The 14,260-nt window shown below is 37.5% G+C and overlaps 1 protein-coding gene across 1 annotated transcript; it reads right to left on the bottom strand.

Annotated features, from left to right (window-relative positions):
* Positions 1-1,750: 1,750 nt before the first annotated feature.
* On the bottom strand, positions 1,751-13,481 carry eef1a1a (eukaryotic translation elongation factor 1 alpha 1a). Its single transcript, XM_073482118.1, has 8 exons — positions 13,394-13,481; positions 11,844-12,027; positions 11,554-11,733; positions 4,816-5,112; positions 4,221-4,371; positions 3,783-4,039; positions 3,233-3,467; positions 1,751-2,112 (listed from the first exon to the last, which is right to left on the bottom strand). Exons 2-8 carry the CDS (start codon positions 11,985-11,987, stop codon positions 1,988-1,990), a joined length of 1,389 nt encoding a protein of 462 aa, XP_073338219.1. The 5' UTR covers positions 11,988-12,027; positions 13,394-13,481; the 3' UTR covers positions 1,751-1,987.
* Positions 13,482-14,260: the final 779 nt, after the last annotated feature.

The following is a 14,260-nucleotide window of genomic DNA, read 5'->3' as shown; positions in this document are numbered from 1 at the left end:
AGCCCTTAAGCTGTTTGAATCTTTGAAGGGATCTGATATTTAGACATTTTGTGTCCCATGGTAGATTAAAGTACTGATTTTTAATGGTAGATGTGTTTATATGGTCCTCTTCGAATTCATTTAACAATGATTCATAATTCCTATTCTGTTCTATTCTATTCTATTCCTACACCAACAGCTACATCTTGTGGACACGAGGGCGTATTGTAAGGATTATCTGATGTTGGTCAGACTTGTCCCAAAGATGTGGAAAGTTACAGGCATCTGTTAACGCATCACTTCCTTGCAGAGATGGCAAAAGTATACACATTCTACCCTGAAGTAAGAAGTACAGATACTCGTGTAAAGAAAGTATAAGCGCTGATTAAACTTCTTTAGTAAAAGTAATAAAGTACAGGCTCTGAAATGTACTCAAAGTATAAAAGTAAATAAGTATCCCTCTGAAAGACATTTCTACCAGCATTTCTGTGCAAAGCTAACTGATCCTGATGTTAATGTAATTTAAAGACTATTAAACTTAAAGGTAGAATCAGTAGGATTTGTCTGAGCTGTTTGTAAACACACCAGAAAGATAGTTGATTGTTGAGTCTGACTCCCAGGACATTAAATTCCCCCACTAACGCCTTTTCTCCCCGTTAGAGTCTCCCTCTCTGTCTGGGTCTCTCTTTTCTAAGTCTGCTCTAAAATGTTTTCTCTCCTGTGTTTATGACTTCAGAACATGTGGGGGAAAGATAATTTCTTTTTTCATGTCCGTAACTGAGTGAAAAAACTTTTTTCTATTTTTCAGCAGAAAACAAATGTAGGAGAAAAACTTTTTCTTCACTTAGTTTTACACATGCGTTTTTTCTTTTCCTGATTTTTTTTTCTCCTGAATCTTTTTTTTCTTCACATTTTCATACAAGAAAGTTTTTTTTGTTTTTCCTCCTGACGTTTTTATTTGTCATTCGGTTTCACACATGAAAAAAAAATTCTCACTGGATTTTTTTTTTTCACATTTTCACAGATGGAAAATAACATTAAGCAACTTAGAAAGATTATCCTGGCTACACTGTTTCCCACAAATTTTCAAGTCATAAACACAGGACAGAAAGAAATTTAGGACGCAAAATAAAAATAATCTATAATTCTCAACTGCATTAAAACTCAAGTAACAAGCCTGTTTTGGAAATGTTGAAAGTACAGAAATTTGTGTAAAAAGATGTCAGAAAAATATTCAAGTACTCTACTCAGATACCTGAGAAATCTAGTTAAGTAAAGTATTGATAAAAGACCACAGCCAAACATTTTGGTTGAAACATGTTTAATGTTGCAAAGAGGCTCATGCCATCTTACAGTAAGGTGCAGTAGCTTATGCCAATTTAAGCTCTTCAAGTGCAAGTGCAAAGTTAGCAAAACGCCAATCAAAGTGCCTTAAGAATCCACAGGTGTCCTACTCTGAGTCCCTCGGCAAGGACACATTTCGACCATTTGTTTTGAGAACTTTTTAAAGCTGAAACACAACAAATCACTAAGTTCTACTAAACTACCACTCAGAAGAACATAGTTTTAACTTCTTGCCACGGGCTCCTACAGAGCACCATGGAGTTGCAAACAAACACTAAAAGCAGGACGACATGTACCATGTAAAGTGACCAGTACCTGCACTCCAGAGAGCTAAAGAGGTGATACATTTCAGGACCTCTAATTGTTCAATGTCTCAATATCAATATGACAGAAAGGTATTGCAATGGGCCAAGTTGACAGTGTACATTTAAAACTACCTGTTTGATATTACATTGTACGTAATGGTAATCTAACCACGGAAATGGAGTCAGGAGTGCCGCCTCAAGGATCTGGATGTTTTTTCTTTCCTTCGAATGCTTTTGCGATGCATTGTGATGATTAACCAGTCTTTGATTATTACGTTGAAGTAGCCAATTGTAGGATGGAGTTGGATGACCGATGTCCTGCCCTGGGAGACCTTGGGGTCGGCAGAGTAGCACAACATTCATTTGTTCCTCTGGGCCTTCTGGGCGGACTTGGTGACTTTACCAGTGGTGGAGACCTTCTTCTCCACGCCCTTGATTACACCAACAGCAACGGTCTGACGCATGTCGCGCACCGCAAAACGACCTGCAAGGTGAAGAAAAGTAAAGGTTGATATATTTTTTGTGGTGCTTTCATCTGGTGTGTACGGAAGTCCTGAGGGGCAAGTGAGGAAATGTTCTCTGGTGATCCATTTTCTCAGTCTGATCAATCATAAATCATTCTCTCTCCTTTATGACTTTTTTTTTCACGTGTGAAACCAAAGAAAAAAAACTTTTGGCAGGAGAAAATTTGTAAGGCTCATTGTGTTTGTTTTTGTAATACTCATTTTGACTACAAGAGGGTGACATTTAGCACTGCCTCATGTTGTAAACAGGACTTATAGCATTCATGTTTTCTTCCAGGGGAGTTTTGATTTCTCTGTAAACACTAAACACAAGAAACATTTATTGTGCATTAGCAGGTTATGTAACATTACTGTCATGTCTTTGTTTTGGTGAGGAATGTGTTATAATCTGCCGTCAGTGTCACAGGTGGAATATTGTGTATTATCAGCAAGTCAGATCAAGCAGGAACATTTGATATATGTGACTTTTCATGTTGCATCATAGTTTATGTTACAATGGTTACTGTCAGTACGAGTACAGTACTTTTGTGTTTTCTTATGTTTTATGCTCAAAATGTGTACAACTGTTAAGCTGCGTTGCGGGAACCTGGCTTTATACTTTCAGTTATACACATGATCTGAGGAAAGTTTGTGTCGGTGCATCGACCTTTGAAAAAAAAATTTCTCCTGGAAAAAAAATGTTTCACTTGGTTTCAAACATGGGGAAACATTTTTTAAAAATCAGCTAGAAAACAATTTTTTCACTCTGTTTTACACATGAAAATCTTGTTTTTTCTGATTTAAAAAAAAACCCCAAGATTTTCACGATTTCACAGATGAAAAAAAAATTTGAGGAACTTGGAAAAGTTATTCTGGCAAAAAAAAAAAAAAAAAAAATGTTTCCAGCAGTTCTGAAGTTATAAACAGGAGATAAAACAATTTATATCCGACTTAGAAAATGGATCACCAGAAAAAAAAAAGTCTTCACTTGCCCCTCAGAGCTTCCATAGTTATGACTCACAGTGGAGTCATAAAGCCTTTGATGGGGGGAGAAGTGCGATCAGTAGCTGGTGAAATTCAATCCTCTACACTTGAACTTACCGAGTGGAGGGTACTCAGAGAAGCTCTCAACACACATCGGCTTGCCAGGAATCATATCCACAATGGCAGCATCTCCCGACTTGAGGGATTTGGGGTTGTCCTCAAGCTTCTTGCCGGAGCGGCGATCAATCTTTTCCTTGAGCTCTGCAAACTTGCAGGCGATGTGAGCCGTGTGGCAGTCGAGCACAGGAGCATAACCGGCACTAATCTGGCCGGGGTGATTAAGGATGATCACCTACAAAGCAAAGAGACAACATGGATGGCATTTTAATAGAGAGATTACGTCCTTCCTTACTGCAAAGACTGGACTGTTGGCTCTTTCAGTGATGATTGCAGGGATTGTCTTATTTTGAATCAGCTCTGGGTGATGCCCTCAGCGTGACTGCCAAGTGAGATTCAAAGAAAACTTTTTTGATAGGAAGCATAAAAATAGATTTTGAAACAAATATTTATCCAGACTATCAGTATCAGTTCTGACTCAAGAAAGAGCTGATTGTGTGGAATCATGCTGATGTTTCGTTTCTATAAATAGATCCCTTGCATTGTCTACCTGAGCAGTGAAGTTGGCAGCTTCCTGCGGTGGGTCGTTCTTGCTATCACCAGCCACATTGCCACGGCGAATGTCCTTGACCGACACGTTCTTGACGTTAAAGCCCACGTTGTCGCCAGGGAGGGCCTCAGTCAGTGCCTCGTGGTGCATCTCAACAGACTTCACCTCAGTGGTCACATTGACCGGGGCAAAGGTCACCACCATGCCAGGCTTAAGTACGCCTGTCTCCACGCGGCCTACGGGCACTGTTCCAATACCTGAGAAGAGGTTCAGCACAGAGAGCATTTAGCGAAGGACATTTAAGTCAACATGAAGGCAGTACTCTGACCAAGAGGTGTTTCATACACCATGGATCGAGAGCCCATTTCACAATAAGACCACCCACTATTCCCACAACATTTAATTTGATCAATTTCTTCTAATCAGTTTAATACATGCCTCCAATCTTGTAGACATCCTGCAGGGGCAGACGCAGAGGTTTGTCTGTTGGACGGGTGGGCGGCTGGATGGCATCCAGAGCCTCCAGCAGTGTGGTCCCTGATGCGTTGCCTTCTTTCCTGTTGATCTTCCATCCTTTAAACCATGACATCTAGAAAGAAAAAGACAATGTGCCGTATTCAGTTCAGAGGATTTAAGTTTGGGATCACAGCAGAAAAAGAACAAGAAAAAGAACAACTAATTGGATTGTTCTTTTTTTAGTCGCAGTACATTTTTAGGTAGACTAATTTTGATCAAAAGGACTCAGTTGGCTCATTTTTTGTGGTAAAAGTGAGATAAAGTTTGACAGTGGCCTTTGATGAGCCATAGTTGCATAGAGATGATTTGAATACCTAGCCCGAGAGCACTGCTGTGGTGTTTTTGTTGGAAGGGGAAAAGGGTCACTCAAACTCTTGACAGTCGCAGGAACTGGTTAACCTTCGTGCGACAGCTTCCCATCCCTGGGACCATCCATGCAAATTAGTATTTAAATTCAAGCTTGCTTACATGCTCATCTTTCTAGCATTTGCATCACTCTTCTGTGTTCTCTACTTACATTGGGGCTGGGCTCCAGCATGTTGTCTCCATTCCAGCCTGAAATGGGTACAAAGGCAACGGTGTCCGGATTGTAGCCGATCTTCTTGATGTAGGTGCTCACTTCCTTCACGATTTCCTCGTAACGCTTCTGGCTGTAGTTTGGCTCGGTGGAGTCCATCTTGTTGATGCCCACAATGAGCTGCTTCACTCCCAGAGTGTAGGCCAGCAGGGCATGCTCGCGGGTCTGTCCATTCTTTGAAATACCTGCCTCGAACTCTCCCACACCAGCTGCCACAATCAGCACAGCACAGTCTGCCTGAAGATGCAAAGATCGAACGTTAGTACTGTTGGTGCACAGCAGCTTTGACCATAGCATTCATTCATTTAAGGGCAAACGTTTATAGTGTAACTGTAGAAGAAAAAAGCCATATTTGTACAGGGCCCTGTTTGTCGCTAATTTAAAACATCAATACAGCCGATCTCATCTCGTCTACATATTTGAGCTGCGATCAAATTTCTTACTTGCTCAGTTGTCTGACTAAAGAAAGTGAATGTTAATGTGGAAGGTAATTTACGACAGATTAGCCTGGGATTTAGATCACAGATGACCTCAGCAGTTATTACAAATTACTACAAGTCCTCAGGTAATACTAGTCCATGCAAATAGGGCTCAAGTTGAGGTAGGTCATGTCCTACACAATTAAGAGTTATACATTTGATAAACATTTCTTTGATATGAATTCTGGCATATCTAACGGTACTACTAACTTGAAATACAACAATGTGGACAACTTACACTATTCACCAGGTGAATGGTCTTGCAAGGTATAAAAGCCTGTTCTTACAGAATCCCTGAGGGGAAAATGAAGAGAAGTCTGATCTAAACTGTTTTCTCTCCCATGTTTATGACTTGAAAACTGCTGGGGGAAAAAAGTTTAGCCACGATAATCTTTCTAAGATTCCTTTCCTTGTTTATTTGTGAAACCGAATTCAGAAAAAAATTCAGGAGTTAAAAACATTTTTTTCTCAGAGAATTTTTTTTTTCTAGGAGAAATCTTTTTTCATGTGTGAAAAAAACATTTCAGGAAAAAAACATTTTCAGAATTTTTCTTTCATGTGTGAAACTGAGTGAGTTTTCTTTTTATTCTGCTAATCTTTCTAAGAATCCTTTCATTTTTTCCATCCATGAGATTTATCTTTTCACAATAATCCAAAAAAATTTTTTCAAAAAAATAAATTTTGTGATTTTTTTTTTCAAAAAAATAAATTTTGTGATTTTTTTTTTTTCAAAAAAATAAATTTTGTGAATTTTTTTTCTAGTATTTTTTTCATGTGTGAAAAAAAGATTTTCAGGAAAAAAAGATTTTCATAATGTTTTGTTCATGTGTGATACTGAGTGAATTTTCATGTTATTCTGCTATTTGTTCTAAGATTCCTTTCCTTTTTTTTCCATCCATAAGATTTTTTTTTTTTCACAAAATTCCAGAGATTTTGTGAAATTTTGAAAATGAAAACTGAATGAATGAAAAGGAATTCATGTGTGAAAAGATTTTCAGAAAAAAAAAAGATTTTCAGATTATTTTTTTTCATGTGTGAAACTGAGTGATTTTCATTTTATTCTGATTGTTATGACCCTATAATATAACAAATGCTACTTTGAATGTAACTCCTCTGTGACACTGGCTTTCTTGGGAGTGAAAAGAATGGGGAGACACACATCATGTTATGTCCTGGGTTCCCCCACACCAGGGGCGTAACATGATAATCAAAAACAAATCCAGAGATGAGTTTTCTTTTTATTCTGCTAATATTTCTCAGATTCCTTTCATTTTTTCCATCCATGGGATTTTTCTTCAAAAAAAAAATTTAAAAAATTGTGAATTTTTTTTCAAGTATTTTTTTTTGTGTGTGAAAAAAAGATTTCAGGGAAAAAAGATTTTCTGGAAAAAAAAAGATTTTCTGGGAAAAAAAAAGATTTTCTGGAAAAAAAAAGATTTTCTGGAAAAAAGATTTTCAGAATGTTTTGTTCATGTGTGAAACTGAGTGAATTTTCATGTTATTCTGAAAATCAAAAACAAATCCAGAGATTTTTTTTATAAAGTGTGAAACTGAGTGAGTTTTCTTTTTATTCTGCTAATCTTTCTCAGATTCCTTTCCTTTTTTTCATCCATTACTTTTTTTTCAAAAAATGAAATTTTGAGAATTTTTTTGTAGTATTTTTTTTTTCATGTGTTAAAAGATTTTCAGGAAAAAAAGATTTTCTGGAAAAAAAGATTTTCTGGAAAAAAAGATTTTCTGGAAAAAAAAGATTTTCAGGAAAACAAGATTTTCAGGAAAACAAGATTTTAAGGAAAAAAAATATTTGAGAATGTTTTGTTCATGTGTATGGAAGCCCTAAAGGGCCATGCATTCATACATTTTATTTCCTCCGTTTTCCCGTGATAACGAGTTAATTTCATTTGTTTTCTCGAGATCTCGAGTTATTATCTCGAAATAACAACTGCCATTTTCCCAAAATAACGGGATAATGTTCTTGAGATCTCGAGATAACAAAGCTTTGTTTTCCCGAGATAACGATGTAATTAATTCGAGATCTTGTCATTAACTACATAGCTGGTCAGATATGTAGTTAATGACGACATCAGGCTCACTTAGATTGCGCCACTGATATAGCTGAAGCCTTGCTAATGTCTTTTTAGATTATGCACACTAATGTGTATATTATCTGTAATAGCAAGGCATAATGCTATTTCAGCCTGTGTCAGGCCTTGATTGAAAACATATGTGATGCAGTGATCGATATGCTCCTGCTCCTCTGACATTGCTACACTGAATGATGTTTCCTGCAATGATTTCATATACTACACTATTGTTTTGTTTTCTCAAGATCTCGAGAAAATTATCCCGTTATCTCGGGAAAACGGCAGTTGTTATTTCGAGATAATAACTCGAGATCTCGAGAAAACAAATGAAATTAACTCGTTATCACGGGAAAACGGAGAAAATAAAATGTATGAATGCATGGTCCTTTAGGGCTTCCGTACATGTGTGAAACTGAGTTAATTTTTCATTTTATTCTGATAATAAAAAACAAATCAAGAGATTTTTTTTATAAAGTGTGAAACAGTGATTTTTTTTCCAGGGGATTTTTTTTCTAGGACAATGTTTTTTTCATGTGTGACAAAAAAAACAAAAACATTTTAGGAAAATAAAAAAAATTCTGTCATGTGTGAAACTGAGTGAGTTTTCTTTTTATTCTGCTAACATTTCTCAGATTCCTTTCATTTTTTCCATCCATGAGACTTCTTTTTTCTAGTTTTTTTTTTTTTCTCATTTATGAAAAAAAAAATTCAGGGAAAAAAAAGATTTCCAGGAAAAAAAGATTTTCAGGAAAAAAACAATTTTCAGAATGTTTTGTTCATGTGTGAAACTGAGTGAGTTTTCACGTTATTCTGATCATCAAAAACAAATCCAGAGATTTTTTTTATAAAGTGTGAAACTGAGTGATTTTTTTCCAGGGGTTTTTGTTTTTCTAGGACAATGTTTTTTTCATGTGTGACAAAAAACATTTTTTTTTAGGAAAATAAAAAAAATTCTTTCATGTGTGAAACTGAGTGAATTTTCTTTTTATTCTGCTAATATTTCTCAGATTCCTTTCATTTTTTCCATCCATGGGATTTTTCTTTTCACAATAATCCAGAGTATTTTTTTTTATGTGTGAAAAAAAGATTTTCTGGAGAAAAAAGATTTTCTGAAAAAAAAAAAGATTTTCTGAAAAAAAAAAGATTTTCTGGAAAAAAAGATTTTCAGAATGTTTTGTTCATGTGTGAAACTGAGTGAATTTTCATGTTATTCTGATAATAAAAAAACAAATCCAGAGAATTTTTTTATAGAGTGTGAAACTGAGTGAGTTTTCTTTTTATTCTGCTAATCTTTCTCAGATTCCTTTCCTTTTTTTCCATCCATGAGATTTTTTTTTTCACAAAATTCCAGAGATTTTGTGAAATTTTGAAAATGAAAACTGAATGAATGAAAAGAAATTCATGTGTAAAAAGATTTTCAGAAAAAAAAAGATTTGCAGATTTTTTTTCATGTGTGAAACTGAGTGATTTTCATTTTATTCTGATTGTTATGACCCTATAATATAACAAATGCTACTTTGAATGTAACTCCTCTGTGACGCTGGCTTTCTTGGGAGTGAAAAGAATGGGGAGACACACATCATGTTATGTCCTGGGTTCCCCCACACCAGGGGCGTAACATGATAATCAAAAACAAATCCAGAGATTTCTTTTCAATGTGAAACTGAGTGAATTTTTTTTTACAGTAAAATTTTGTTTTTTTTCTAGGATTTTTTTTTTTTCATGTGTGACAAAAAAAAACATTTCAGGAAAATAAAATAAATTCTTTCATGTGTGAAACTGAGTGAGTTTTCATGTTATTCTGATCATCAAAAACAAATCCAGAGATTTTTTTTATAAAGTGTGAAACTGAGTGAGTTTTCTTTTTATTCTGCTAATCTTTCTCAGATTCCTTTCCTTTTTTTCATCCATGACTTTTTTTTTCAAAAAATCCAGAGATTTTTTTTTTCAAAAAATGAAATTTTGTGAATTTTTTTGTAGTATTTTTTTTTCATGTGTGAAAAGATTTTCAGGAAAAAAAGATTTTCTGGAAAAAAAAAGATTTTCTGGAAAAAAAAGATTTTCAGGAAAAAAAGATTTTGAGAATGTTTTGTTCATGTGTACGGAAGCCCTAAAGGGCCATGCATTCATACATTTTATTTCCTCCGTTTTCCCGTGATAACGAGTTAATTTCATTTGTTTTCTTGAGATCTCGAGATAACGAAACTTTGTTTTCCTGAGATAACGATGTAATTAATTCGAGATCTTGTCATTAACTACATAGCTGGTCAGCTATGTAGTTAACGACGGCATCAGGCTCACTTAGATTGCGCCGCTGATATAGCTGAAGCTTTGCTAACCTCTTTTTAGATTATGCACACTAATGTGTATATTATCTGTAATAGCAAGGCATAATGCTATTTCAGCCTGTGTCAGGCCTTGATGAAAAGATATGTGATGCGGTGATCGATATGCTCCTGCTCCTCTGACATTGCTACACTGAATGATGTTTCCTGCAAAGATTTCATATACTACACTATCGTTTTGTTTTCTCAAGATCTCGAGAAAATTATATCGTTATCTCGGGAAAACAAAGTTTAGTTATCTCGAGATCTCGAGAAAATTATCCCGTTATCTCGGGAAAACGGCAGTTGTTATTTTGAGATAATAACTCGAGATCCCGAGAAAACAAATGAAATTAACTCGTTATCACGGGAAAATGGAGGAAATAAAATGTATGAATGCATGGCCCTTTAGGGTTTCCGTAATTCGTGTGTGAAACTGAGTGAATGTTCATGTTATTCTGATAATCAAAAACAAATCCAGAGATTTTTTTTTTATAAAGTGTGAAACTGAGTGATTTTTTTTCCAGGAGATTTTTTTCTAGAACAATGTTTTTTTCATGTGTGACAAAAAAAAACATTTTAGGAAAATAAAAAAAATTCTTTCATGTGAGAAACTGAGTGAGTTTTCTTTTTACTCTGCTAATCTTTCTCTGATTCCTTTCATTTTTTTTTCATCATGACATTTTTTTTTTTCACAAAAATCCAGAGATTTTTTTTTTTTTTTTTTTTCAAAAAATGAAATTTTGTGAATTTTTTTGTAGTATTTTTTTTCATGTGTGAAAAGATTTTCAGGAAAAAAAAGATTTTCAGATTTTTTTTTTTCATGTGTGAAACTGTGTGATATTCATGTTATTCTGATTGTTATGACCCTATAATATAATAAAGGCTACTTTGAATGTAACTCCTCTGTGACGCTGACTTTCTTGGGAGTGAAAAGAATGGGGAGACACACATCATGTTATGTCCTGGGTTCCCCTACACCAGGGGCGTAACATGATAATCAAAAACAAATCCAGAGATTTATTTTGCTTTTTTTTCATGTGTGACAAAAAAACATTTTAGGATTTTTTTTTCTTTTCCTATTAGAAATCCTTTTTTCAAGGGTGAAAAAACAATTTCAGGAAAAAAGATTTTCTGAATTTTTTTTCATGTGTGAAACTGAGTGAATTTTATTATCCAGGGGATTTTTATTTTTTTTTCAGGAAAATTTGTTTTCATGTGTGACTAAAAAAAACATTTTAGGAAAAAAAAAAAAATCCAGGAGGAAAACTTTTTTTCATGTGCAAAACCTGGTTGAAAAAGAAAAAAAAATTTCAGGGAAAAAAAATATTTTAGGATGTACATTTTTTTTAATTTGACCTGGTTTCACACCTGAAAAAAAAAATCAGGAGAAGCAAACTTTTAATGTGGTTACAAAAAAAGTAATTCTGAACTTTTTACTCACATGAAAAAAAAAAAATCAACAGAACTTTTTTCCCCCCCCCCGTTTTCACAGATTGCAAAAAATGAAGGAACTTAGAAAGATCCTGGCAAAACTTTTTTCCCCACCAGTGTTCAAGTCATAAACACAGGACAGAAAACATTTTAGCTCAGACTTAGAAAATGGATCACCAGAGTTTAAGATATCTTCGCCTGCCCCTCGTGGCCTCCGTATGTTGTACTATAACTTGCAGGATAAGATGACAGTCATCTGTCTTTGTTTCTCAGAGGCACGGGCGTACAAAAGGACCCCACAACTGCCGTACAGCATGCAATGCACACAGAATGGCTGAGCATCCTCATGTTACACACCTGGGAGGTCCCGGTGATCATGTTCTTGATGAAGTCCCTGTGACCCGGGGCATCGATGATCGTCACGTAGTACTTGCTGGTTTCAAACTTCCACAGCGAGATGTCGATGGTGATGCCACGCTCCCTCTCTGCCTTCAGCTTGTCCAGCACCCAGGCGTACTTAAACGACCCCTTCCCCATCTGAGAAATAAGGAAGAGTTAGTTATTTATTCGTAGCTGGTGTGACTTTTATCACATCGTCCTGATCTTGAGGAAAAGACATTGGCAGATTCCTTGGTAGCGCTCCTCACCTCAGCGGCTTCCTTTTCAAACTTCTCGATGGTCCTCTTGTCGATGCCCCCACACTTGTAGATGAGGTGGCCGGTGGTGGTGGACTTGCCGGAGTCCACATGGCCGATCACGACGATGTTGATGTGGAGTTTCTCCTTTCCCATTGTGACTGGAGCTGGCTGAGGTCAGGAAACCGTCTGTCTGCTAAAAAACAGTATTAAATTACAGTTAGTACAGGGTGCAGGTGGTTTGCACGGTGGGAAACAAAAACCTTTCATGCTCTAGTTATTGCACAGGTTGTTTGTGCGTCGCAAAATAATCTTCAAGGGTGGAATAGACCCATCTGTAACCATTAGAGACAGTAAAGAAGTTGGTGATTTAACACAGTTGGATTGAAAGGGCTTCATGAGATCACAGATGAAGATTCGCTGCAGCACTGGGGACATAAACACTAGTAGAGTGCTAATGACTCCCCAGGTGAGTGGCGCAGAACAACGAAGACATCTCTCGAGGGTCCTCAGCTCACAAATAAGAAGACTGCTGTCTCTACAGTTGTGGATATGTTAACAGGAGGTTACTTCTGACAGACGGGAGATGTTTTCGTAAACGGTGCATCTCAGAAGATTAGGAATCGGATCAATGGCCACTGAACTGCGCCAAGCACAAAACCCTCCACCCCTCCTACTCTGTTCCTCCATCCATCCACACCTCTGCTCTCCTCTCTCACATCCAGCCTGCCCTCCTCTCCTCTCCTCTCCTCTCCTGTCCCGACTCTGCTGTGCACCGACACATCAAAACAAGCCTCTCGTGTTTTCACAGCACCGTCCCCCCCCCTCCCTTTTTTTCTTTTGCTTTCGCAGACTTACTACAGCCTCAACCCGAGCCAGAATCCTCCATTTTGTCAGGTCCAATTCACTGATAGGGGTAGCAGCCATTTCTCAAACACTGCAGTGCACTGACACAGGTTATTTGCAGAGGAGGAGGAGAGTAAACACTGCTGTTAATCTGTTATTGTGATAACCTTCAGTGGAACAATCTGCACAGGCACAACAAAGTCCTCTTTTTTGATCATCCAGGTGAGTGAGGATTTATTTCATCTGGGTCTAGTTTCCTCCAGGTGGAAAAGCCCTGTAGCTTAATCCAACTGTAACATGAATCCCCACTTGATCTTGGCCAGACTTGCTCAGGTGAACTCTGTGCCAGGACCAGACAAACATCTACATGCGCGTATTTGTCTCATCCACTCATGTACTGTGGATATAACGTCACGACAGCTGCCGCAGTGCGCTTTAAAAGTGCGAAACCAGATGAAACTGCGCACAGTGAGGAGGAAAAAAAACCCAAAACAAGAAGCTTTATATCAAATGTTTGAAGGATTTAAGTGAATGTCAACCTCTCCGCCATGATGCGCATTAACCAGCAGCCGTCTGCCCGCTTTTTTTCTGCATCACAACAATATTCCCAAAACACAGCATGGAGTCTGCGCCGCTGTTTGGAAAAACTCACTTATCCTCGTGAAAGCATCCAAAACAAGACCCACCTCGATGCATAATCATGTTCAGTGTCGTACCTGAGAGCTGCCCGGTGTCAGGTTAGGTGCAGGACCGGAGAGGAGAGACGCTGATCCGGTTATAGCGCACAGGACAGGAGGAGGGAGAGAGGAGGGTGTTACGTAATTGCGCGCCGCCGCCGCTGCTGTTCAGCATCACAAGCAGGGACCAGGAGAAGTTATCCGAGCTGCATCCATTATCGGACACGGCCACGTTTGTTTATGTCCTCGTAGAATATCAACAAACGGAGCCCTGCAGTCCGACCAGCTGAGCGTTTTAACCCTCTCCTGTTGTTCTCGGCTGTTCTACCTGCAGCAGTTTGGCGTTGTAGAAAAGTATCAGAGGAATAAAATCACAAAAAGCCGCAGGATTAGTGTCTAATAATGTAATCTGGTGAATGCAGAGACGTACTGGTTTACATCTGGTGCTGGTCGTGTGAATTACGCGCAGCAGGTGCAGCGCTCACCTTTCCAGACGCTCCCTAGCTGGATTAAAATTAACCCCCGTGCCTTCACCTTGTTTTCCACTGCGTCTGTCTGCAGCCTGTCTGTTCATTATCACACGATGAAGAAACAGCAGGAAGGCAAACAGGAGGGGAGAGTGATCCTAGTAACCCTCAGACAGTGTGTCGTGTCCTGAAGAGGCCTTTTGTTTTTAATCCTGGGGACATTTTTAAGGGATGTTTTTATGAAAATGGGGCCACTGATAACCTTTAAAGCCACGGTGAAGTATGCAAACGTCATCATATCAAGGATTAAAAAAATAGATCTGCATTAAATAAAATCATATTTGTTGTTGTTGTTGTTGTTGTGGATATGACTTGATACAGAATTGGAGAACTGTCTGTGACAACTATTTTGCTCCGGATCAACCAATGTTTTGTTTTT

Source organism: Pagrus major, chromosome 15, assembly GCF_040436345.1.
Source record: "Pagrus major chromosome 15, Pma_NU_1.0".
NCBI classification, from domain to species: Eukaryota; Metazoa; Chordata; class Actinopteri; order Spariformes; family Sparidae; genus Pagrus; species Pagrus major.
This window is presented reverse-complemented; position numbering and strand designations above follow the sequence as displayed.

Coding starts and splice junctions, on each gene's coding strand:
- eef1a1a (XM_073482118.1), bottom strand. CDS start 11,987: ATGGGAAAGGAGAAACTCCACATCAACATCGTCGTGATCGGCCATGTG. Junction 4,040..4,220: donor GGATGTCTACAAGATTGGAG/GCATGTATTAAA, acceptor ACCTCTTCTCAG/GTATTGGAACAGTGCCCGTA. Junction 2,113..3,232: donor CTCTGAGTACCCTCCACTCG/GTAAGTTCAAGT, acceptor TTCACCTTGCAG/GTCGTTTTGCGGTGCGCGAC.